Raw genomic sequence first — 26,480 nt, 5'->3', positions numbered from 1 at the left:
GATGTCCAGGTTGAACCCAATAATTTAACAAAATACTGTCAGGTAGGAAACTGGTGCGGAGAACTCAAAAACGGTTCAAACGGTTCAAGCTGGCCAAATTGTAGCACGTATTTACTTCCATTAAGCAAATGAACACCTTAATTAAATTATGATGAAATCTGTTAATTCTAGTTTTCTGTACGCACAGTGTTAGCAATGTAATAGTTTTCACTAAGCATTCATAGAAAGGCATTCATTTAGCTAGCTTCCCACGTAGCAAACTGACACTGGACCAACTTTGGCAAGGTTGGTGTGAAAAATGTGTCTTTGCTAATACTGGATCAACATTGCCTCAGCGTTGTATAGTCAAATTTCAGTGCCCAACACAGCCACCCAAATTAAACTATGGATCAGCATCAGTTTGCTACCTGAGATGCTAATGCTAGCATAATAACATGTTTTTGTAATGTATGCTGGGTATTGTAGTACTGTAGCCCTGGGTATTGATGGTGAAAACACAATAAGGATGTAACTCTGTCAAACCATGAAAAGTATTATTGAACACTAGTTTTATGCCTGATTGCTCTTTTAAACTCCAGTTTATCCCAATATTTCAGTCCAGATAAAGGTTCTTACAAAATGGATTAGATGTGTATGATCCGTGTTGCCCTGCTTCTCCTGTTTCAGAACATTTTAATGAAAAGCCCACTAAGCCAGAGTCAAATTATTTCAGATAAATTATTTATCTGTAGATGCTCATAGTGTGAACTTTAACGTAAAAATTTATATTATTTACTTATGTTAATTTAGAAATTAACATCAAATTAAATGTGACTTAACAGGTTTCTAAAGCATCCCCTTTTACCTAATAACTAAATCTTACCTACTATTTGCTCTTAAACCAATTACTGCATTTCATTCTCGCATCCATGCCGTTATGTTTATATCCCCTATTTTTCCTTTTCTTTTACTTTCCTGTTTGTTTTTATTGTTTTATCTGTTACCAATTTTTCCACTATATGTTAACCCTGTGCAATTCTTTGTATTTATGTGCTCCTGACATCTATATTGCCTACATAAGTGTTCACCCCCATGAACATTTCCACAATTTGTAGTGATACAACCTTATTTAACCTTACTGACTTAATTTACACAATGTACCTGAACACAAAATACTTATTGTATTGTGACACAATGGTTAATTCAACAATAAACAGACTTTGTGGGTAGCAAAAGCATTCACCCCCTTGGGTCAATATTTGGTAGAAACACCTCTGGCTGCAATTACAGCTTCAGGTCTTGTAGGATATGTCTCTACCAGCTTTGCCCACAACATGATGCTACCACCACCATGCTTCACTGTAGGGATTCACTGTGTTCTCAGGGTGATAAGCAGTGTTTGATTTCTGTCAAGCATAACACTTTGTGATGAACATCTCATCAGACCAAAGAAGCATTTTCTACGTATTTGCTGAATCTCCAAAAAGCCTTTCGGCAAACTCCAACTTGCTTTTTTTTAACCACTCTCACCACTCTTCCATAAAGCCCAGCTTTCTGGTGTGCCTGCACAATGGTAACTTGGGAACAACTTCTCCAATCTGAGCTTTGGATCTCTCCAACCTCTTTGGAGTTACCCATAGCCTCTTGGGCTCTTACTTCTCTGACTAATGTCTCATAATAATGTCTTAATAATAATCTTCCTTACCTGGTCAGTGTACAGATCTAGACACTCACTGTTATGCCACATTCTTTCCCTTTTTTTTTAGTAAAGATCTAATGGTGTTCTGTACTGTGGATGTTCAAAGTCTGGGATATTTGTTTAAGACCCAACCCCTGATTGATACTTTTCCTAGAACTTTATCGCAGACTTGCACTGATAGCTCATTGGACTTCATGATGCTGTTTAGTCAGGTATGTTCTCTTACAAACTCTGGGTTCTTCAAGAAACAGGTGTATTTAGTATATTGAGATCATGTGACACGTTACTTCCACACAGGTGAATTCCTTTTAACTATATATTTGACTTTTAAAGGCAACTAATTGTGCCGGAACTAATTTAGAGATTTCACAGCAACCAGAGCGAATACTTATGCAATCACAAACGTATTTCTTTGTAAATATTAAAAATTTATTTATTTTTTTTTAAATATGATTCATGACATACAATTCCAATTAAATCCATTTCAGTTCCAGGTTGTAACACTACAAAAAATTTCAAGGGGGGTGAATATTAATGCAAAGCACTGTATTTGTATCTACTGAATTGCTGTGGTATGTATGCGATGATAAAGCACAGAATGCGCTACTATCTGTTTCCATTTCTGTTTCTCTTCATCAGAAAGAGGAAGCCCGCAGGCCTTGTGCATGAGAGCAGTGTCGGATTTCAGTGTATTATAGCTCAGTGCTGATACGTAGCCAGGAAATATGCTGCCTTTGTCGAAATCCTGACGCCTGATGGAGTCTGCTTTTCATAATGCGTTCTCCATTTTTTTGCCATATCATGTATTGGCTATGAAATGTAGATATGCAGTAATATGAATTGTTCATTTAAACTCAGAGACATAGTCACAATTAAGAACACCATCTCGTATCTCGTATGCATATCATATTTCACTTCACAAATGTAACTGTAAAAGTTAAGAGCTGGAAACTTGGTTATAAGAAGTCAATATAGACCTGTTATACTCTCATAGACTTTGGGCTCAAGCTCCGTGTCCATGGCACTGTGCTGTATGTGTGTATATGTGTGTGTATCGAGCACAGAACTGCAGTTGGTGGTGGAGCAGCACTTTCAGAGACACGAGCAGACGGAGGCAGGGCTCTCTGACAGCCCAGACACGCCCAGTCCAATCGCAGCACAGCAGCCCAATGGTGCCGCGGCCCAGTGGGCCAATCACAGCTCCCCAGAGTCTTATGTCAGTTGTGATGGACAGGCAGGGAGCAGTGAGGCGGGTGGTAAGTGGAGATCAGGACTGAGCAGAAATGAAAAAACATTTCCATCAGTCTCAGTGAAAACGTCATGAAAAATAGCCTCTTTATTTATAGAATGTGTTCTAGGGATCTTGTAAAACCAAGTTTTTATTTATATACATCCAGGTCCAAAAGTCTGAGGCCACTACCAAGAACTGTATTTCTTCATTTAGTAAAAATAAGTTTGAAATTTTAGTACTTTTTTTTTTAAACTTAAATTGGTATTTAGTCTATCAAATCCTTATCCACTGACAGAGTACTTTTTCAGAAACAGACTGTGTTCGTAATCTAGTAAACAATGTGTAGCGTAAGAAATATCAACCATGAACGATTTTCAAAGGTTTTCTCCTGGTTTCGTTTTATCTCCCTTTTTTCCCTAACCAACAAAAATCAAATATTTCAGCATATATTACACACATTATGATAGACATATATTTTTTCCCCCGTTGCTTTTAGCTATTTATTCAGATGGTGCAGCTGTCATTCAGTTTGTTGTAATTGCTAGCAAAATCGTTTCTTCCTCAGACCATTGATGTACAGCTGGGAATCATTTCTACAAAGGTTTTCAAACTCTCCACACTGTTTCCTCCACACTGTTTTCACTATTTTAGAGGTTTATGAAAATAACCTTGTTGTTGTTGTGGTGATGAAATGATGACTAGCATGTTGGAGGAAAAAATGCCAGCAGAAAACTACTGTAGGGAGCTGGAGCTTAAAAGCTGTAAACACTTTATTGCTGTAAATTCTTGCATTTAAAGATTTCATTCAAACTGTAGCGTAGGAGAATCGCAGACATTTTGACAGTGTAACAAATCGGAGATGGTGGATGCAAATGCACACAATCTTTATTAAACACTAAAAAATAAAACAACAGTAATGAAAGGAATAAAACTAGCAAGATAACAACACAGGACTTAACGAAGGAGGGGCAAGGATGACATGCAATGCTTAGCAACAAGGGAGACAAATGGCAGAACTTATAAAAGGGAACTAATCAGGGGGAACACAAAACAGGTGCGCAGGAACACAGGAAGTGATACAGACAGCAGAAGAAGTCATTCAGAAATCTGAGTGAGGGTGCCATCATGTGGTCTGGGGGAAGAGTTGTTCATGGTAGATGTGACATATACCTGGTATTTGATTACCAACTGAAATGATTAGACTTAAGTCCATTTCAGTACAACGCATAGCTTTCCAACAACTTGATCAAAGTCTGATATTTACTGTGTAAGGAAGGTTTTAGACATCTTTAGGCAGACTGACGTAGACAGTTTTTACCGTGGTGTTGTCAATCTTGCTACCCAACATGATCTTTATTACAACGTAAATAAAAACTTTTCAACATTGTTTTGCCTATATATAGTTTGGCTGTTTTCCAGAATTCAGCCACAGTGACATCTGATATATATATATATATATATATATATATATATATATATATATATATATATATATATATATATATACACATACACTGCCAGGCTAAAAAAAAAAGTCGCTGTTTAGATTTTAATAGGAAAATACATAAGAGTCTATGAATGGATTATTAGAGTGATTATAATGTTTCTAGCGTGTTATATGTTTGGCAACAGTTCTTTTAATCTTAAAAGATGAAGTGTGTAGCTTTTTAGTTCTTTAATAACTATGTAGAAAGACGTATCATGGCCATATTCCAGAATGACACTGCCAAGATTCATCAGGGTTAAAATTGTGAAAGAATGGTTCAGAGAGCATAAAGAATCATTTTCACACATGAATTGGCACCTCTGAGTCCTGACCTTAACCTCAGTGAAAGTCTTTGGGATGTGCTGGAGGAGACTTGAAACAGTGCTCATCTCCGCTTGATGGAAATAAATGTTGTGATGTTATTTCCATCAAGAGGTGCATCAATTTTTGGTCAAGATCTTGTACTGACAATGAAAGAGGTGAGCACTCTGTAAAGTCTCCTTCAGCACATCCCGAAGACTTTCACTGACTTTCACTGACTTTCACTGACCTCTTTTTGGCCAAAAAGAGGTCAAAAGTTTGGAATGTACTTTTTCAAATCTGATGATTTGTTGTCACACGATCACTGACATATATAGCAACAAAAAACAAACACTGTCAAGTGCAGGTGCATCAATTTAATAATGAACAAATGGACTAAACAATGAATTCTGCCTAATTTCGTTTTCTGTTCACTTTAGCCTGATTCTGTAGACTTGCAGACGCAAACGGATACATATGCACAAGCTACAGACTGTTACGTCAGGTAGCAACAAAAACAAACAAACAAACAAACAAAAAACATATTTTCCAGAGCACTACAGTATTTTCAGCTGTTTTATTCCTTATAATTACAATATACTTTTTCAAAATGTAATATTTCATATTTGTTGTTTTACAGATTTAGGTAAACTCATTAGTCGCTGTCTCCATTTTTCAACCAGTGTAAACAAAGCTTTAAAAAATCTTGGAGGAAGAATAATAAAAAATTTTTTCAAGACATATCATATCATAAATTCATAAATCATAGTTTCTCTACAACCAGTTCTTGGTAGTGTCTGAAACGTGCAGCTTTTGGTCGCATTTCAAATGAATTCTGAATGAACAGAGCTCATAGCTGTCGTCATGATGATAAATGATTCTTCTAGAAGCTTCTAACATTTCTGATGAGTCTTTTTCTGTCTCTCTTTTTCTCTCCTCCTTTCTTTGATTTGACATTACCATTCTTAAAAAAAAAATCATATATTTTTGTCATTTGTTTGTCATTATTTTGGTATGGTCATGCAGGGGAGTCATCAGAGACGTCAGCATGTCGACAGAAAAGCGCGTCCAGTCCTTCGTCTGTCTCGCGATAACCTTATCCATCATCCGAATCATCCGAGCTGTGTATCTTCTTCCTTGTAGCTGTTGTATACAATTCTTCAGAAATTCTTTCTATACCTCTCTTTCTGTATACATACTTACACTCTACTTTTACCAATATTCATGTTGAATACCTCAGCAAAGGTTCTCTGTCTTTTCTCAGTATGCTCGTTCTTGACTCAGCCTTGCACAAAACATGAACATGTATGATTTAGCATATTTACATTTGCAATAATCCCAGTGTATCAGAGGAACAGTATGAAAAGCTCACAAAACTACAATAACAAATACAAATAAACATGATGGTTCACTGCATCTGCCTGCAACTGCACAAACATATTAGGATTTTTCAGGGAATGACATTTCTGTGACATTATCTACTCCAATATAATGATTTCCCGTTTCATTCTGTCAGCATACTGTCATACTGGTATATCATCACATACATCCTAACAGTGTAGAGTGGCCAATGTCCCTGTATCAACAAAGAGCTTGAAGAACATTTGGTCAGCCAATCACAAACAAAGCTTGCAAATGTGGCTATTGGTTTTAATTATGTAATAAGTAACTATGTAAGGAATAATCACTTGGGATGTTGTCATAGGAAAATAATAAATGACGGGGAGTCACTTTTAGCACCCTGAGGTTGATTATTTTTTATATAGCAGCATGTCATGAAGTGTTTTTATTTCCTGTGTATAACCACATCAATCCAGCAAATGACTGTAATGTTTCATTTAATTTTTATCGGTTTAATGTTGTGGAATGTCTGCAAAACAAATTATTTCCTGTTATAACTTACATTATAGCAGTTATAAAAGTCATCCTTGTCCTGTGATGAAAGACTTACTGATTGACACTGGAGACTCCTTAAGTGTTCATAAGTATTAACAAACTTTATTATACTGTAAGTTTTTCTTGGTTAAATAACATATTTTTAATTGTGGATTATCCATCATACAGGTCCTTGTGAATTAGCTGTGTTTAGCTTGGCCAGCTACTTAACACCACTTACATACTGCTAAAACACTAAGATTAGATAAGCTAAATAGGAAGCTAGCTGATATAGTGTTTTTAGGTAGCTGGCTAGCTTTTCTAACTTTGAAAATGTTGCCAGTGTTGTGTAATTAAAACCAGTAGCTGAAAAAATGAAAAGAAATGCTACTAGTGATTACGTGATTATGTTTGAAATTGGCTGAACAAATTTATCTTAAGCTCCACCCATGTAACCCCAGTCAGGATGTGTATACTTATTTTTACACCCCTGATCAAATTTTTTTCATGCTATAGAAAAAAAAAATTGGCATATTTTCTGGAAGATGAGTAGAAATGATTTTGTGCAGAGTTAGGACTTTAATTTATTTATGTACTGGGGGGTCAGAAAACTGGAATGAAAGAAATAAAGGTGATTTTTTTCAAGCTTGAAATGGAAGATGCTTGGAGTGTTTGGTGTGCTTACAGTCTTCTTCATAAGCTTCTACACAGAATTATATTGTTGTAAGTGGTGGACGTACCCCTTTGTTTTGTGCATATATATATATATATATATATATATATATATATATATATATATATATATATATATATATATGTGTCTATTTGAATTCACATCAGTCTAATACAGTAAATTAACACAATGAAAATGATCACACCATAGGTGGAAGCTCACTCTTAATGCCCTGATGCTTTTGGGAGTCCGGGCCCAAAAAGGTTAATGTAGATCAATGATGGTTCTGGAGGGTTAATTCAGAGGTTCTGAATTGGCCTTGCTGGGCCAGATGGTGTGTGTTCAGGTTTCACACTGTTTGTGTGCATTCCTGCAGGTAAAGATCATGCCAACAAACAGAGATCCAGTGAGGAGGAGAGTCCCCATCTTCCCAAACTCACTCATTCCTACCTGGACACGCTGTCTGAGGAGCCGACAGACAGAGAAGCAGTGGACCAGCCGAGCACCACAGGTACGAACACACACACATTTGACTTGTGTGGAGTGATGGTCATGTGACTTCTAGTCCCGATGCCAAGCAGAGTTTCTGTTACCACCCTGAAGTGGTAAAACATGTCCTGAAATATTTTATTCCTGTTATACCACGGCAGTTTTTTTATTTAATAAAGAAAGAGACATTATACATTTTATCCATTTACAGTTACTTATAATTTTGTACAACGCCCATGAAACAAGTTAGTACCTGTTATCACTTACGTTATAGCAGCTATAAACAATCATTCCCTCACTAGCATCTCTTTTTTCCCCTCTCTCTTGAAGTAACAGTGAAAACCACAGCATTCCGCACTGACACTGGAGACTCCTTTCAAAAATGCTAATTAAACATCTCCTTAAAGAAAGCTTATCACCATATCAACAATAACATGTTTTTAATCCAAATCCATCTGGAGATTGTGAGTTTGAATTAAGAGAGTTAAGTTGAGAGAACAAAACTGGCCATGCTCTCGGAGTGGGAGGGGCTTACTCTCACCTCTGTCAATCAGAGTGACACAGACACCCAATCGTGGGTGTCTGTGAGCTCATGTATGCGGAAGATTGTGGATAGTCTGAGTGTGTTACGCTTCCATGTGATGCAGCATGAGCAGCAGTTCAAAAAGATGAAGGTGGCTGGATTTACGTGTCTCGGAGGAAGCACGTGTTAGCCTTCAGCCTCCCCGGTTGGTAGCTGTGGTAGGATAGGGGAGAGTTCGCTAGTCATTGGGATTTGATAGGTGACTATATTGAAGAGAAAATGGAGGGAAAAATTCAGCTTAGTTTCAAATGACTCTACCAGAAAATACAGATTCCTCCAAATCTCATGTTCCCTTTACAGGAGTGATGATGAAAGGTGAGGCAGGCTTTTCTTTGGCCCTTCAGGAGGAAGAGGAGACTTTCCCCGAGGATCAAGCCACACAGGAGGAGTAACACACTGATCAATTTTTATCATGGCTTTATCAATTCCTGAGTTTTAAAACTGTTTATTAACCATCAGATTTGTTCTTTGCGTCATCTTTTTTGAATTTTATACATCTGTAAACATATTTGTATAGACAACTATATCAGAACTATCCTGTCTATAGCAAAGGGAGTGTTTTTCTACTGAAGAAACGTCTTTCTTTTGTGTTTCTGCATCTACATCAACATGGCCTTTACACCAAAGTAGAGATTGTACGGAAATGCAGAGGCTGTAAAAATCGCAGAGCCATATACAGCGTCAGTGTTTATTGAGAAGCAAGAAAAGTGCTTCAGTGTTTATAAGTGTTACTGAATTAGTAATTAATTCCAACAGTGCTAGCTCAGCTGATGAAGAACTTCTGCCTGAAACATCCTTCTGCTCATTAAACTTTCTTTACTCTTCAGCAATTCTATCCACAACCCATACATCTTATATATCTAGGGATGTACCCGTCTTGTTTTTTTTTCTTCTTCTTCTTTTTTTTCTGTACTCAGACCTTTGAGTTTTTGGTCAGTACAATTCTAACATTTTGGATGGAGTCTCAAATTTGGACATTGAATACTGATCCAATCCTATATTTCAGACTAATATTGGAATCAGAAGAGTGTATTCCAGTTTGCTATTATTAATACCAGCTTTTGTTTCAAGTTTCTAGAGAACTAGAAAGCTTTGGACAAAAGTCCTTAGTCGGATGTACAAGCCCAGTGTTTCTAAGGCTGTTGGAGGTGAAACCAGCTGATATTTGAAATCGTATATTTGTTGCAAAAATGTGATATGGGGTTTTAAAGCTCCAAGAGTGTAGATATAGACATTTAAGCAGTAGACCAAGAGTGTGTCATGAATAACAAGCAATATTTGTTGGTGTGATTGGGTAGATCTTCTTATCCATGGCGTTATTCACGACCACATATCGGCCGTCGAGTGTTCTATTACTTTTATACAACAGTTTATACAAAAATGAGGAAAGAAGTAAAGCAAAAAAAAAAATACATTGTTTCAAATATATATTTGTGATATCTGCAATTTCTTCTACCACAAAGTAGTTACACCACAAGTGTTGTGATGCAACAAAGTATTGTGGAAAGGTGAATAAAAAGATTTTGTCTAGCCTGTAATGTAGCTAAGGCCAACTGATATGTATTTTTATATTACTTGCTGTAAGATTTACAGTAATTTATGGGCAGCAATGTTGCAAAACATACAGTATAACTGTAAAACATATTTACAGCAAAGTACTGTATAATCTTTACAGATAATTCCTTTTTTTTGTAGTGTATTACTGTATGATTTCAGTTAAACTACTTGTAAATATGACTACAGTATAAAATAAAACATAATCCAGTACATTTGCTCATTTGCCCAAGGTTAAGGGTCTTGCTCAAGGACCTGACCATGGCAGTGTGATCACATGACCTTCTTATCTGTAATTTAAAGCCTTGACCACTGAGCCACCACAACTAGCTCAGCTAACTTGCACTGCTTCACGTTAAAGTTAAATGTAATAAAGTTAAATTCAAGGTTGACGTGGAGAAATTTTACCATTCTAATCCCAGCCGAAAACGTTCGATATCCCATTATGCATTGCAGTTTCTGGTATTTTACTGTAAAACAGTGCACTGTCTAGTTGTTTAGAGTGCAAATCTGTAAAATAAAACAGTATTTTGCTGTAAAATAAATCTTGTAAATTGACAGCAATTGTTTTACAATATACTTACAAATTAAACATATATTGCAACTTCTCTGGAAACAGTATTTAACAGATTAATCTCTGTGTAAACTTGACGTAAGTAATTCACAGTATGAGGGAGAAAATTCACTTTTCTTCTTGATTTACCAGCTAATGAACCGATATTGTATTTGTCAATAGCAGCAAGGATTATTAAATGTATAGAAATATTATTTATGATATCATTTTTGACCTCAAGGGACAGTTGAAACTGCTGCAGGCTGTATTTGTCCATGCCTGATGCAGGCATTCGGTACAAAACATGAATAAAACAAATCGATGGTCACAGTTACAGCCTATGCTACTGTTTTTATAATAGAAATATTTACAATAAATTCATAAGAATTTATAATAAATTTTATAATAATAATTATACTCTCACACACACATCTGACAAAAGCAGGCCAAAAGATCTTTTGTGTATCTTTTGAGATCTCTCAAAGTGGATCTCTCAAGTATCTTTTCTAATATTCTGTAATCTTTTCTAATTCTACTTTCTATTTTTAATGATTCAAAGCAGTGTATAGTAATGTAACTGTTGCTGTTTCTTAGCAACCCAGGGTCAGCACCATGATGCAGATTTGGTGAAACCATGCTATTATGTCTAGAACACATTTCAGTTAATCAGATTGTGTGAAACTAACTGTTGTATAAACTTTAGATATGTAGAATTTTTATGGAATGTTATTGAATATTAAACGTTTCACCTCCTACAGATTCAAAAGCCGCTAATGAAAAACTTTTGTCCCGAACTTTTTTCTTGTTTCTCTTGAAACTTCATGTACAACTTTGGAATTTTGCATGTACTTACTTATACAAGTAAATACAGGATTTTTCCTGTTTTATAAGTTCTAATTATGAAGTACTCAGTTGGAGATTGGGTTTAAAATATTACAAAAATATTTTTAGCTTTATGTTGGTATTAAATTCATGCACAGGCATCAACTTTCACTATTTTTTTTTTTTTTTTTCATTTTAGAAACTAATTTGAATAAAAATAGAGAAAATTGATGACTGTGCATAAATTTAATACCAAAGTGTACTTTTTTTTTTTTTTTTTGAAAAATCAGGTGTTTCTGTTCTTTTGACTAGTACTGTAGATGAGCTCATGAACTTTAGCTTTCATAATCTTTTCATTTCAAAGGACCAATAATATGAAGCCATGAGTTTGAAGAGCAGGAATGTTATGGTAATGCTTTACATTAACGTTCCTTTACCTAACATTATATACCGCATTAGTTAATATTAACAAGTGTTCACCATCACATTAAAAACATAAGTAATGAGTAATGTGTATTCAGTCCATGACTAAAATAAGTATATAAATGAGCATGAAAATTCCAAATTTAACACTCCTAAATTTTGATAATTTACTGAATTTTGGTTTCCAGGTGAAAATATTGCAATTTGCTTTTCAGCCTCAGTTCTGAGTTTCGATAGTTAACAACAATGTTCATTAAGCTGTTGTTCATGTTGATCATTGTGCGCTTTATTTTATTCGCTGATGTTATTAATGTTGGTGTTGAATATTCGGCTTATTACTTAAAACATCAATTAATACAAGTGTGAGTTCCTTTGTTAATGTTACTTATAGTGTATTCATGTTGAAGTTCTCTGTTTCTTCATGTTAATGTATTAAAGGGTTCAGTTAAAGGAACCTTAACGTTAAAGCGTTACCAATTATGCTTTAAGATGAAATACTTTATAAATGGTCATCAACACACTGGTGATGAGGGTGTGAGGGTGTAAATACTGCATGAAAACAATTACAATGACAGTGTTATTTCCAGGCCACAGTATTGTGCTGATATTGTATTAATAAATCAGCTCTGCATTTTTACAAATGATGTGCCAAGATGAATTTAGTGTAACAATTTGTTGTCCTTTTCCTGTCAGACAGCCAGCAGCTTGATCTGATTAAAAAGAAATAAACTTTGCATTTTCTTCACCAATATTCTTTCATCGGGTCTTGAAGATAAAATTGTTTTCAGTGTGTGTGTGTGTGTGTGTGTGTGTGTGTGTGTGTGTGTGTGTGTGTGTGGCATGTAAGGAAAACCCAGAAATGCTTCCAACCTAAAAACTCATAGCAATCTTGTGTTTATAAAAATGATTTAATGCTTCATAAATTATTGTGATGTGTAGAATAGATAACTGCAGCTGATCATATACATTTGCTCAATGTTAGAAAACTATGATATGAAATATACACAGCTGATTTGAAGTATAATGAGCTATTTGTTTCCTAATCTGTATGAAAAAGAATAAGCTGCCTGAATAACTGCATCTTTCAAACGGCCTCCTCTCATTTTGATCCCAAAAGCATCCACTGTGTTTATAACTCTTCATCATACATCATAACGTTTTTAATACACTGTGTGTGTGATATTTATTTACTATCACTTTACCTAACCTGAGGATGGATTGTGGACTGATGCTGAACACATCATCAGCTCTGTTAGAAAAAAGGGCTTCCTTAAGGGTTCATCAGATGATTAACAGTTCTAGCTTCCTGCTCTGTTGTAGGGACATCTGACATATGGCCCGATAAAGGTTTCCGGCCCACCAAATTAATTTAGAATCTGTTCCTTATAAAGTAAAGTCAGCTTGTGGGCTGTAATTGAGTTGAAAGTTTTAAAAATGACGAGCTAGTCTCTGTTATTCCACTAGGGGCAAAACAGAGCACGGCCATAAACTAATGAAAAAATGCGTCACTTTCCAAAGGAATTTAGGAGTTTCACAGGAACGGGTGTGAATACTTATGCAAGCCCAAATTTTACTATTTGTAAATAATTTTGCAAACTATATTGATCCCCCCTCTGCCCCACACCCCATTCCCGTCCCTATTATGGGCTATTCTCATGGCATATAATCCAGTTCCAAGATGTTGTGAATACTTATGCATGAATATTTCATCATGTACATGCAAAAAATAACATATTTTAGAGACTTTGATGTGTAATCGGTAACAAAAAAAGATTTTTTTGGTCTGGTCCACTTGACATTGGAACAAGTGTAATGTGGTTGATAAAATGAGTTTGACATTCCTGCCTTATAGGGAAAAAACGAAATATTCATTAGGGTGCAAAATGGCACCTGCTGAAAACATAGCTAGCTAAGTAGCTAGTTTTAGTAGCTAGTAAGTCAAATGCATAATCTGTGAAGTTGTGTTACATTACCAACTGCAAGCACAAATATACATATATAACTGTTCGCTATGAAAAGAGCAACTTGTTTACATTTATAAACAAACTTCTCCGTCTCAGTCACTATTTCTTTCATAGCTTCCAAGGCATGCTAATCTGGTGAACAGAATTATGGCATTGCCTACACTCTGAGGAATGCAGTGCTGCTCTCAAATCTGCTAAAAATAAGAGAACTCACAGGGTAGGTACTTTCTGAATGGGAGGACTGCCTTTATCTTAAGAATGCTGCCTACCTAGGGAGCGGCCTTAAGATACAGACGGGAGCCAAATTAAAGGAAATGCCAATAAGTCAATGGTGGTGAAGAGCATTATCTAACATGCCAGTCCAAAATATCAAATGGATATGTATCCAATGCTGTCGATCTGGTGAATGCGAAGGTCATAGCATATGATTTATATCGTTTACATCCTCATGCAGTGAGCCTTCGTGCCCTGTGGATAGGGGCGGAGTCATCCTGGAAGAGACCACGCCCATCAGGATAGAAATGTTTCATCATATGATAAATGTGTTTAGTCAGAGGAACTTTATATTGACTTGCAGTGATGCTTCACTCTAAGAGGACAAGTGTTGCCAAACCATGTCAGCAAAATAAATAAATGCCCCCCAGAGCAGAACAGAGCCACTGTTTTTTCCTTCAAGTTTTTAGTTCCCGTCTGTATATTTATGCAAAGAGTCACATTGTTCATGTAGTCTTCATTTACTGTTTCTTCCTGCAGTGTTATGCCATAGTGTCTATAGCATCAAGGGAAACAATATACAAAAGAAATGGATTATGGCTTAAAGGGAAGCAGAACAATCTTTAATAAATTACCAATACAAATGACTAGAAAACAAAACAAAACGAAAGCCAATTTACAAAAGTAAAGAACTGAAACAGAAAATGAAGGTGAAGAGGCAGCGTTGCATTTTTTCTGGATACCCAGAGCTTCCGGCCGAGCTCTGTCTCCTTGCAAAGAAACAAAGTTGCCATGACAACGCAGCATCCCCGCGTCTCCCATGGCGATGCTCGGTGTCATGGAAACATCAGTCAGCTTGACCCCTCCCCTTCCCGAGGAGCAGAGGAAACAGTAGCGTTATGATATGATGGCCACAGTGCTATGTACAGCACCCATACGGGATTATGAGGTTTATGCCACAGTACACACACACAGTGTAAGAGCTCGCGACGTTTGCGATGTTTTTTCCATTCAGGCGGTTTTGCCATTCCATGGTAACGGCCGATCGGCATCTGGGCTGGCATCAGGGCTGGCGTCAGGAGTGGCATCAGGACTGGCATCGGTTGGGTCAGCACTGTGCGATGCAGCGCTTTGCTCTAAAGAGTCCTGGGATGAGTGAAGGGAGTCAGTGTTGTTCACTTCACTGAGGGACTTCGACTCGGAATCACGACTGCTGCGAATCAGAGTGACGTCGGATTTACGGGATAAATCTTCACGCTCGGAACGCTGCTCTCGCTCCTTACTGGCCAGTTCTAATGGACAGAAAGAAAGAGAAAGATTGAGAGAGTGAGATTGAGATTTAGAGCAGGGTCTGTTTATTTAATCACAATGTAGTTGAGGTATGCACATGTGGCGAGGATTTAATACTCATATCGCGCACATCTGTATTCAGACCTCAGACAATACTACAGACATGAGCACTATTCATAGAGTTACCAGGCAGGGTGGAGGTTGCTAAAAACAAAGGCATGTTTTATACACGATTTTGACCTTGAAATGAAGTACTACAATGGATGTTTTGGGCTGTAAATACACTCCATGGAAATCCTCTTGAGGCCAGTATTAAATGTATTGTATATTTATGTATGACACTATTCATAATAGTATCGTGCCTTTAACTTCACTGAAATTTTTTTTTTTTGCAATAAAAATTCTGGCAACCTAGGAACTACACACAGGTCATTTTCACAATCTGAATGAAGCGTCCAAAAAATCTACTCCAGATCCACTCACTTAATACTTTATACCACATTATACTTAATCAGATAAATGCGAATAAATGAACATATTTTAGAGACATTAATGTGTAATTGGTCTAAGACCTAAAAAATTCCCTTGTTACCCTTTAGTTTTGCACAGGCACAATGAGGCTAATATTGTTTACAAGGAATGGAATTAATACAATTTATTCAATGTATTCTACTTCCAGTATGAGTACCAAAATGAATTTTATTTAAACCATTATGAAAAACATGCAATTAAAATCCTCAAAACAAGATTCCATCCTTCCTTCCTTATTTGAGGTATGTTAGTGTACACACTCATGTATACAGGAATTGCTAATGTTGTATCTCTATACTGTGAACACACACCTTGAACAGACAGCTCCTTCCATCGCTCCTTGTTGCTCTGGATGATCTCGGAGAGTGTGTGTCGGACACGTTTGAGGTCGATGCCGGCGAGTGAGTAGTCAGTGGGCACTGAGTCTCGCTCACTGTGTCTCTGTACCGACTCGACCACGGCGGCCGAACCTCGTCCTGTTAAACTGACAAACAACAAAATAACAGCATCACTTCAACTGATTCGAAGTCAGATCCTGGAGAGCCAAAGTGCTGTGGCCATACATACGTCACATTTTTACTACAATTATAAATATTTAATAATGAATCCTAGTAAATGTATCATGTAATATCATGTAATGGAATTTTATCATGTTTTGCTGGTTTGTAACTTTTTAATGTCATGATTACTTCCTTTTTTCCTCATTTTCTCATCTTGGCCCTAATCATTATTCTCACCTGAGCCTAGCACAGATATACATATCAGAGCCCTAGACAGGCAAAAGAGTGCTGCTGGCACAGGCGTGCTGTTACCTCGCCCTGCGGACGCCACCTGACTTTAAAGCTTCCTCTATGAGAGGAGTGATGATCTTCTCTGTGGTGTCCACAAGCACAGAGAACGTGGGCTCCACGATGAAGTCAATGAAGCCTGCGGGACAGGAGACAAAACAATGGATGAGCAAAATTAACAGAAAAAAAAACAGGCAAAAAAATTAGTTCATTTGAGCCATTTTTAATGCATTAATAGTTTTATGCATTATCCATTTTTTATTGATTTGTAATAATAATAATAATAATTAATCAATAAATATACTGTATATAAATAAATATAAAACTATTATAAATATAATAAAAACAATCCTAACAAAAGAAAACAAATACAGTCTCTTTATATGTAAACATTTCCAAATCCAGAAATAAATTTCTTTCCCAAATCCAATTCCAATCTTTGCCATTTGTTATAGGATCCGTTATCCGAGCCACCATTTCTTGACGGTATTGACCCAATACCAAAAAAAAAAAAAAAACTTAATCCTGCAACTCGGAAGCAAATAACCTTGTGCTGATAAATATCATTAAATTTAGATCTAATTTGACTGTAGTTGTCTGTAGTAGGTGGAAAGGTTTGAAAATGTGACCTGGTTGATGGTTTCTAACCCAATCTGGCAACCCTGATTTCTACATTACAAAATGCACACGCTCTTATTAAATTATTTTTTAAAATTATGGCAAGTTTATTAAAACGTAGCATTCAAATCTCAAAAAATGGATGAAATTAAATTTATACTAGTGATGTCACAAAACTACATTAAGCCAAAGGTAATGGAATTTAAAAAGCAGCTCTATATGAATGATGATTTTTCTTTTCCTTTTTCTTGTTAAACTGGGGAAATTGGCATTCTCTATTATTATTATTATTATTATTATTATTATTATTATTATTATTATTATTATTAATGTCAAGACGTGTGATGTGTGAGGAACAGAATAGTCTCATGGTGGCGACATTGAGCTATTAATGAGAGCAGAGGAACAACAACTCCAGACATGGAAACCAAGAAAGTGTGTGTGAATGACAGTGTGTGTGAGAGAGAGAGAGAGAGAGAGAGAGAGTGAGAGAGAGACACACACACACACCTATCTGGGACTGGGCGATCATCGTGGCCTTACGATCACACAGTGGAGAAAATGGGAGTCCTAACTCTGCCTCTTTATCACCCTGCAAAACACACACACACACATACACACAGATGTGACACTGTCCTTTACCTGGTAATGCTAGTATGAGTCATTATATTATTACTATTATTACTAATGTGCTTACAAGCTTACAAAACAGAATACATAAATGTACAAGAGTCTGTGTGTGTGTGTGTGTGTGTGTGTGTGTGTGTGTGTGTGTGTGAGATGAGGGAGTATCTCTTTATGAGGATAAAATGGCCCCATAATTTTAAGAATACAGTACTGACACTTAGTCAGTCCCCAATAGGTTTTATTTTATTATACATATATATATATATATATATATATATATATATATATATATATATATATACATATATATATATATACATATATATATATATATACCCTAATATCTTAAAAAAAACTCAATCTAAAGTTGCCAAATGATTTGCTATTAGACACAGAGGTTAGGGTTAATGATGAGATTTAAGTAAGTGTGTGTGTGTGTGTGTGTGTGTATACTTGTCTGAAAAACTCCTCCATCAGAGCCTGAGTCCATCGGTAGTGCAGGTTCCAGCCTTTAGCTGGGTGGCTAATGTCCGCTGCATGCAGCATTAGAGACAGAGCTTTGGGCTTGTCAATCCTGTTACACACACACACACACACACAAACACACACACATGCACATACCTTACGCTATGGTTTTATGTCCTGTTTTTAGCTATGTAGTTCCTGTATTTTTTTTAAGTGCTTCAGTTTAAAGCTTAGTATTTTTAAAGAAAAATAACATGGATGGATCTTGATATTGGCTGATACTCATGGTTTCAGTATCAGTATTGGAAAATAAAGTGGTATCTTGCCATTTTGCTAGTTGTGTTACTGAGAAACCACAAACTCCTTCAGCCTGAAGACTTTCGCAGCTTTTAAGGCTGATTTATACTTGCTGTTAACTACACGTCCTGATCCTGTGCTCATTTGGTGTCTCGCTTGTGCACATCCTCAGTAATTCCCATGACGCGTCTGCACGGTGTAATACCAATGTAAAGACTGGAAGCAGTACAGCACCATGTGATGCTGCGTTCCCAACTGAATAAACAAACTAACATCATGTTTCAAATGACATACTCATGTACTATTCTAGATTCTTATTCAGTACTAACACTGACTGGATTTCCTGTTGCAGTTAATGTTTGAATTTGAAAAACCTCTTAAACCTGCCGAAAGGTCTGTTTTGAGTACCAGTCTTATGGATTTTCTAGTTTAGTAAATACTTTCAAATGTAAGGTCAGGGTTTTTGATTTGAGACGCAGCCCAATGACAACAATCATGACGACAGCAGAACGTTTCAAAGAGAAATGGAGCTGGTCAGTGTGTTTAATGTCGCAGTGCATGAAATCACTAAACATTACAGTTCAACCAGATGAACAGTTTTGGCTCTGATGTGCCATCAAGTGGACGTCACTTTTAATCCTTCAGATGTACATGAGATACGCAAGTGAGTCTGTGAACAATAAAAGGTTTTTATAGAAACGACAACATATTAGAATGAGTGCATTAATATATACCTGTGATTTGAATTGCAGTCAGAGCTGCTGTTATAGAAAATAACTGGTTATCTATTACTCTCCTTTTCAACTCTTCACACACAAGGTCACCTACTCTCCTGTTCTCACACACTTTGGTGTGTGTGTGTGTGTGTGTGTGTGTGTGTGTTGTCTCACCCCTCTGGCTGCTGCAGTGAGTTCCTCATGGTTTTAATCTGCTGAAAATGGCAGGACATATCTGTACTCATGACCATTTCGATCACCAGCGTTCGCAACTCTCTGCACACACATCAACACAGGAGAGAGTAGTTACACAATCACATCAACACACACACACACACACACATACCCACGCACATACACAACTCGCTCAGCAGGAGATTTCTCAGAACAGACCTTTCATGCTGACAGGAACTTAGAGTTGAGTGATAGCTGAGCAGGAACACACACGCGCTCACACACACACACACACACACACACACTATTTGGGTTATGTGCTCACCTCCAGTCGTCTTTCGACAGGTTGATGAGGATATTCATCTCATCCTCCTGCATGAGTCTGTAGGCGGCGCTCACATGATGGTTCTCTAGAACCGAGCGGTCATTATACAGGATGGCCACCTCTGACCTACACACACACACACACACACACACACATACACACACACAGTACACCTCCTGTAGAGATGACAGAATCTGATACAGCTCATAACTGGCAGTGAAATTATGAAAGTGTGTAGGAGTGGATGATACATCCAGGAGTCTGGACTAAAAACTCTTCAACTTTATTAACTCTGGCTTTTAGCTAAGTGTGCTGACCTGTCTTGTTTTGATTATGACCTCAGAGAAATTATTTTCAAAAGTAGTGTCAATGTGAATGTACAACAATAGACATTTTAGTGATTTATTAATGAATCTCATTTTTTTATCCCCTTTATTTATCCATCATAAGGCAATGCTGGATTTTATTAAATACATTTTAATTCAATAAATTAGCATTGATTGAATTTTGGTGTATTACTAAATGCTCGTAACAGCCAAACTCAGGTCAGTGGGTGAAAATAGAAAAATAACTAAAGTATTACTGTATTGTTGAACATTATTATTTGTTTTATTAACACTGATGGTAAATTCTCTAACGATATTAAAAAAGTCTCTAAAGACTGTTAATGATCATTTCATTGTTTAATTTCTGAATAGAACCCACATGCCCACCCATCCACTCCTTCAACATATAGTCTAACTGTCAGTAAATCATCGTTGGACAATTCAGATTCATACAGTCTCTGTACCGCACTTCACATTAATAATGTAAAAAAAAAAATGTACACTCCCCTTTTAATCTTTCTGAATACAGCACATCCTCACACCTCCTGATAGCTTTTGCTGAACTATGATAGATTTTGTTCCCTTTGGGAATGGGAAAATCAGAGCGATATGGAGATCAGAAGAAAAGCAGGGAGAGGTTAAAGACAAAGTGACATCTCAAAGGTAAAAAAAAACAAAACAAAACCTGCATTTCAACTTAAATCATTCCCCATGTCTTACATCTCTCATTTATCAGTAAAAATAATGTTTTACATACTGTTTAAAAATCACCACTTTTTCCCAATATGAAAGCAAAGATCATTGTATTGCTTTTTGAAACCCTCAGGACGACAGCAGGAGATGACGAATTAAAGCTCGAAATCTGTCTCTTGGCAAATGCATGGGTCTTTGAGGTTTATGAGTCTGCGCGAGACGAAGGTCGTCTGGCAGGAAACGCAACAAAACAGCAACAATATCAGCAGAGAGTTCAATAGAGACGCTGACGCAATCAGAGGGGAGATCAGAACTGCTGCCATCATCCAACTCCTTAAACCTCCTTTTCTACTACTTAGTGTTCACTACTTAGTGTGTTCCAATACTGAAATACTTATTTTAAACTGATCAGACCTCCGCTGGGGGTCTTACTCAAGGATCCACCTGTGGCAGGTTGGTGATACTGGGATTTGAACTAACAGCCTGTCAAAGCCTTAACCACTGAGTCACCACTTCCCCAGACCACCATGAGCCATGGGCACTATTTCCACTGTTTGGAAATATTGGACATTTTATAAATAAATGAAATTGAATTGAACCTAAGGAATAAAACTGATCCGTGGGATGAGACAGCAGGGCATGTGTACCTGGTCTGGATGTGGAAGTTGTTGGTCGTCCCAGTGTGTTCAAAGTCGTGAATAGCAGCAGCAAACACCATGGCCAATATTTCCAGTTCGGTGAGCCAGTGCTAGGACAAGTCAAAGCACAGAAAAGTCATTGTAAAAGTGTTTAAAGCTCAACAAATGGCTGTTAACACCATCAGAACTTACTATCATAACCTACTGGATGAAATATTGCCAAAATCAAACTTGGCCATGGCTGGTCTAAAAGGAGACTGTATCTGTTGCTCACCATAATGCCAGTATGGAGCATCAGATAGTGTGCGGTCTGTGTGACATCAGCAGCATGGATCAGGTTGTGGTACGGATTTTTGTGCTTGCTGTAGCCAACCTCCAAAGCCTCCACAAATGCCACCAGAGAAGACACGGGTATCTGCGTAAGGTAGGAGTTGAACAGGACAAACACAAGCCATTATAATGTGATAACCTTGACTAGCATCTTCCAAAGCTTTTAGCAAAAGATAAGCATAAAATGTTATCTCCAAGATATATTAGATTATCACTGGCTAATATGAAGTAGGCACTTCATCAGATGACTAATTCCATATTTTTTAAAAAAAAAAAGCTTTTTATATGCCCATCACCCGACTTTTCTGAATTGTTTTATTTTCCCCTAGTCAGCTAATACACTACCTGTTACTTACTAGTTGCTAACTTAGCATGTTAGCTAAGTGGCTAAAATATTTTCCTTTGCACCAACAGCACTGATGATGATTACATTTCATTTCACTCCAATTTTGGCACAGTGTAACATCTACAGTGAGGGGACACTTTTGTTTTTGTTATTTAATACACTTCCAGTGCATTAGACTTCAAATTGACACACATAATGTCTTTTGACTTTGTACTTATGAACAAAAAGATGAACAAAAAGTATGTATTCATAAGCATAAACAACGATATGTTAATTTTTGATAAGAAAACTGTCCCCAATAAATACATATTTTAAAAAAGTGTCTGAATGCATATTTCCCCTCACTGTATATTTCCATATTGCCACAGTTTTATATTCCCAGAGACCCTCTATATTCCCTTTTTGTAATTTGAAACACAACCCCATATTCCCAGATCCCATGTCTTCAGAGAAACCATCTTCCCAGTGCCCTACGTACTCCAAGTCATTTGATCTCAAAGGTTAGCGATGTTTTTCTAGGGGTGAGTTGAGAAAGTGATGAATAATTAATGAGCTTGTGTGGCTTTATTCAATCACAGGGCACCAACTGCCTGTGACTCACACAAATTGTCAGTGTTTCTTTAATATCAGCCCTTCCCAATTTAAATAGGAACATTTTGATACACTGCAATGAGACGTTCACTGGCACAGTTTCCTTGCTCTCTTGGTGCTCTGTGAGTGGATGAAGCCACCTGCTCTTATTAATGATTCATTAATTCCTCCTGCTCTTCTTAGGTATAAAATAGTGCAGACTGGTAATGTACTCTTACATAGAACAGTATATTTTCCTTAGTTCTCATTTGCAGTTACTTTTTGAGGTGATTTATAACCTGTTTTCTTCATGGCTATAGAAGTAATTTGATTTTGTTCCAATACTGTGACTTACTTTTATTATGCCAGGTTAATTTCAGGATCAGTTGGACTTTGACTGTTTTATGGCTAGTCTGAATCACACTCCTGTGTACTAGCACTTGCTCTGAGCATCATGTTTAGTTGCATAACTCGCTGTTATTTCCACAACTATCGCACTCTTTTGTCTTTTAACTTCGTCAAACGTTCTGTGTATAACTGTCCAGAGAGCAATTGAGTAATATGAAATGTGATACAGAATGTGATTAGGAAGTTGTGTTTAAATGAATAAAACCAGGAATACTGATGTTAAAAGGTCTAAAGTTGGCAATTGAGAAATGGAAATGATGAAAATATTGTTGCAGTGTTGCATCTTACCCCTTCTCTTGAAAGGGTTTACACACAAACACAAAGACTCATATCCTCCGATCTGTTCGTCTAAACACGAGAAATGTAAGCAAGAGCAGTGCGTTTTGGTTGAGTGGATGATGAGAACACTTGCTGTCAAAGGTGCACTAAAGGGTATTCTCATAAGAGAGCCACTTAGCAAAATAGCTGCTGACTGGGCACAATATAAACCTCCAGAAATAAAGTTTCTGAATGCTACGCTTGCAGTCTTCCTACTCTCATTGCTTCAGCTACCTCGTCCTTGTCTATGTCATAACAAAGCCAGACACAGTGTTTGCTAGGCTAATACAAATAGGCTCATACAAATGTATCATTACAAATAAGTTGCTTTGTTTTGTTTTACTCCCCCCCCATTTTTCTTCCCAATTTAGACACTTACCAATTGCTACCCACCCATCAGCTAGCTCTCCCCTATCACACAACAATAAACTCATTCATTCACCTTCAGTAACCACTTTATCCTGGTCAGGGTTGTATTTATTGAGCTAGCATTCCTAATGTTCTCTGGAACAATAGTACAGACTTTAAGGTAGATGTCCTATAAGAATAATATCCTTGAGACTAATGGTAACCCGGTCTCAGCTGAGCGAAATGCTCATGATAGGCTATACTGCTTCAGGAGATCAGCAAGATGCACTCGAGCTAAACCATTCAGCGCTTTAGACGTCATGAGAAGGACTTTAATAGGCAGGCTTGAATAAGACTGGGGTAAAGACTGGGTTACTATATGCGTGAAAGAAAAATAAAGTTAGTAACCTTAACTTAATCTTAATCTTGTCCTGGTAGAATGGGATGCTTGCTCTAGCATGTAACAATGATCTTTGGTAATGAGTATTGGTAAGACTTTAATGATAATATCTCTCAAAGTGATACACAAACGTGGACAAGAGAGCAGAAGGGAGAAAAAAAAAGGAAATCCAAAAGTGAGCAGTAAGAGTGTGTGCATATGATGTGTGTGTAGGAGTCTTCTCTCTGCAGAGCCAAAGCCTAAACTTGGATTTCCCAGCATGAGTATCTCTAAGTGCAACAGCTATTTTTAATTTTTGGTGATGTGTTTGTGTTTGTGTGTATGTGTGTGTGTATGTGTGCGTGTGTGTGATGAGAATCTCACACACCCTGAAGCGGTTGATCAGGTCGTATCTGGTGAGCAGTTCATACACCAGGAACTTCAGCGCGTGTTCGCTGCTTGCCTCATGAAGTGTGAAGACATCAAATGACCATTTATCAACGTCCTGCAAACACGACACAACTCATTAACACACATTTATACATCTTGTGGAGTGTAGCTGAGCGTGTACAGCACTTCGCTACAACACTCAGTTCAAATTATTAGTGTAACGTATGAAAATTGCTTATATAGTATGATACCAAAATTGAACATTACAGTATATTAAACATTTGGTGTAATTTAATCAGAAACTTCAGCTGAATTCCCGGATCAGACCAATCTGAGTGAGCTATGTGCATATTCTAACGACAATGTTTGATTGACATCCCTCTCTCTGAGACTTCCAGCTGTTATTCCACTCAAACAGAACTAAATTTAGCAGGATGAATGGCAAAAATCAGGATTGTGCAACCTAAAATGTAACAAACAATTTTGGGATGGACAAACGGTATCGACCTTCTGATCTGTGAAGGTGAAGTTTATGCAAACACTGATTTATTTACTGTAGAGCTTTAAATGCTATAATTTGCGGAATATATATTAAGTTATAGACATTATGTATGCTTAGATAAGTAATGAATAACACACAATGGACCGTGCTGTTAAATGAAAATACTACACCCCAGGGTAGTGTGATATGGCCTGACATGAAGTGTAGTATTTTAGTATAACAGCAGGACCTGAAGTGTGTTATTCCACTAGTATAACAGCAATTTGCCAACAATTACAATGTTCAATTTATTAATGAACAAAATGTCATGCCTTTTAACAGATTATAGTTAGATTTAATGTTGTGGGACATGCACGAGACGAGTAAGTTCCTGATATCACTAACGTTATAGAAACCTTCCATCACCAGCATCTCCTTCTCTCTCTCTCTCTCTCTCTCTCCCTCTCTCTCTGTCTCTCTGTCTCTCTCTCAAAAAAAATCCAGCTTGTTACCGAGAAACCAGAAAGTGTAAACTCCTCTGTCCTAAAGGTCTCCTGTGCTGGGAAATTTACATAGCCCTTACCCCCAATACTCCTTCCATAAATGGTTAAAAAAAAAAGAAAAAAGTTTCCTAACAAAAATGTCACCTCATCAGCGAATATATTTTTTTTCTTTGTTAAACAACAACAAAATAAAAAAAAAAAAATCCATTTATTATTAGTCTTAGATTATGGGGCACATCAACTGTACAACTCCCTGTGTATGAGCTGTTACTATAGAAACAATAATGTATTAGAATGAGCACATTAATATAAACCTATCGTTTAGGTTACAGCTGGAACTACTGTCCAAGCCATGCTGTTATACAAAAATAATGCACACCTTCTGACCAATCAGGTATAATAAAATAATATACACAATAGCTAAATTTGCAGTTATGCATAAGATAGCTTTAGCGTAGCCTCTTTGCAGCTGGTGTATATACAGCATTGCACGTTCATAGAGATCACCGTGACAGCCGTCTTTGTTTAGTGTTATAACTATTGAAGCACATGATTATATATATATATATATATATATATATATATATATATATAATCACTTTGCTGGATATATACTAAATACTACTACTAAATCTCAGGAGTTGTATCTCTATTTAGATTTTTTTCTGCTTTAGCCAACTGTAAAAAAAAAAAAAAAAAAAAAAAAAAAACAATTTACATGCCTTACATGTTTGAAAATAATGGACATTATAAAAATATTAAAATTAAATATGTCTAACCAATCACAATTTACAGTCATCCTGCACCCACTTAACAAGTTCATCATTACACTTTAAATGTTGATCTGCTCAAAAAAATCAATCTTAGTTCTAAATAAAAGCTTCTCATACTATATGGCCATGATGAAGTGTAACCATGACAACAATGACAAATAACATTAATGGTTTACAATCTTCTTCCCCATCACAGCACTAAATAAAAACATATTAACACAAAAATGAAATACTCTTAATTACACAGAAAGAAATGATCTATAGGCTACAGAGAAATGTTTCAATTAAAACCAACAACTAGA

General features: G+C 36.7%; 2 protein-coding genes across 11 annotated transcripts in view; one reads left to right on the top strand and one right to left on the bottom strand.

Annotated features, from left to right (window-relative positions):
* ppp1r1c (protein phosphatase 1, regulatory (inhibitor) subunit 1C) overlaps positions 1–12,416 on the top strand; it is a 32,830-nt gene extending 20,414 nt beyond the window's left edge. For 2 of the 8 annotated variants that reach the window (XM_026913228.3, XM_053233977.1), the window contains 3 exons: positions 2,743–2,934; positions 7,620–7,754; positions 8,616–12,416. In XM_026913228.3, coding sequence (XP_026769029.3) covers positions 2,743–2,934; positions 7,620–7,754; positions 8,616–8,707 — 419 coding nt within the window. In that variant the 3' untranslated portion in view covers positions 8,708–12,416. The other 6 variants (XM_053233978.1, XM_053233979.1, XM_026913231.3 and 3 more) reach the window with 5 other exon arrangements.
* A 140-nt stretch (positions 12,417–12,556) lies between these two features.
* The window catches only part of pde1a (phosphodiesterase 1A, calmodulin-dependent), a 146,458-nt gene continuing 132,534 nt past the window's right edge, over positions 12,557–26,480 (bottom strand). For all 3 annotated transcript variants that reach the window (XM_026913224.3, XM_026913226.3, XM_026913227.3), the window contains 10 exons: positions 24,420–24,536; positions 21,607–21,747; positions 21,342–21,442; positions 19,676–19,801; positions 19,351–19,452; positions 18,152–18,272; positions 17,582–17,663; positions 16,478–16,592; positions 15,977–16,149; positions 12,557–15,136 (listed from right to left, as the gene is read on the bottom strand). In XM_026913224.3, coding sequence (XP_026769025.1) covers positions 14,856–15,136; positions 15,977–16,149; positions 16,478–16,592; positions 17,582–17,663; positions 18,152–18,272; positions 19,351–19,452; positions 19,676–19,801; positions 21,342–21,442; positions 21,607–21,747; positions 24,420–24,536 — 1,359 coding nt within the window. In that variant the 3' untranslated portion in view covers positions 12,557–14,855. The remainder of the gene's footprint in view (positions 15,137–15,976; positions 16,150–16,477; positions 16,593–17,581; positions 17,664–18,151; positions 18,273–19,350; positions 19,453–19,675; positions 19,802–21,341; positions 21,443–21,606; positions 21,748–24,419; positions 24,537–26,480) is intronic.

This window comes from Pangasianodon hypophthalmus, chromosome 5 (assembly GCF_027358585.1).
Source record: "Pangasianodon hypophthalmus isolate fPanHyp1 chromosome 5, fPanHyp1.pri, whole genome shotgun sequence".
In the NCBI taxonomy this organism is placed as follows: domain Eukaryota; kingdom Metazoa; phylum Chordata; class Actinopteri; order Siluriformes; family Pangasiidae; genus Pangasianodon; species Pangasianodon hypophthalmus.
The sequence above is the reverse complement of the archived record's forward strand: the minus strand, read 5'-3'. Positions and strand labels throughout refer to the sequence as shown.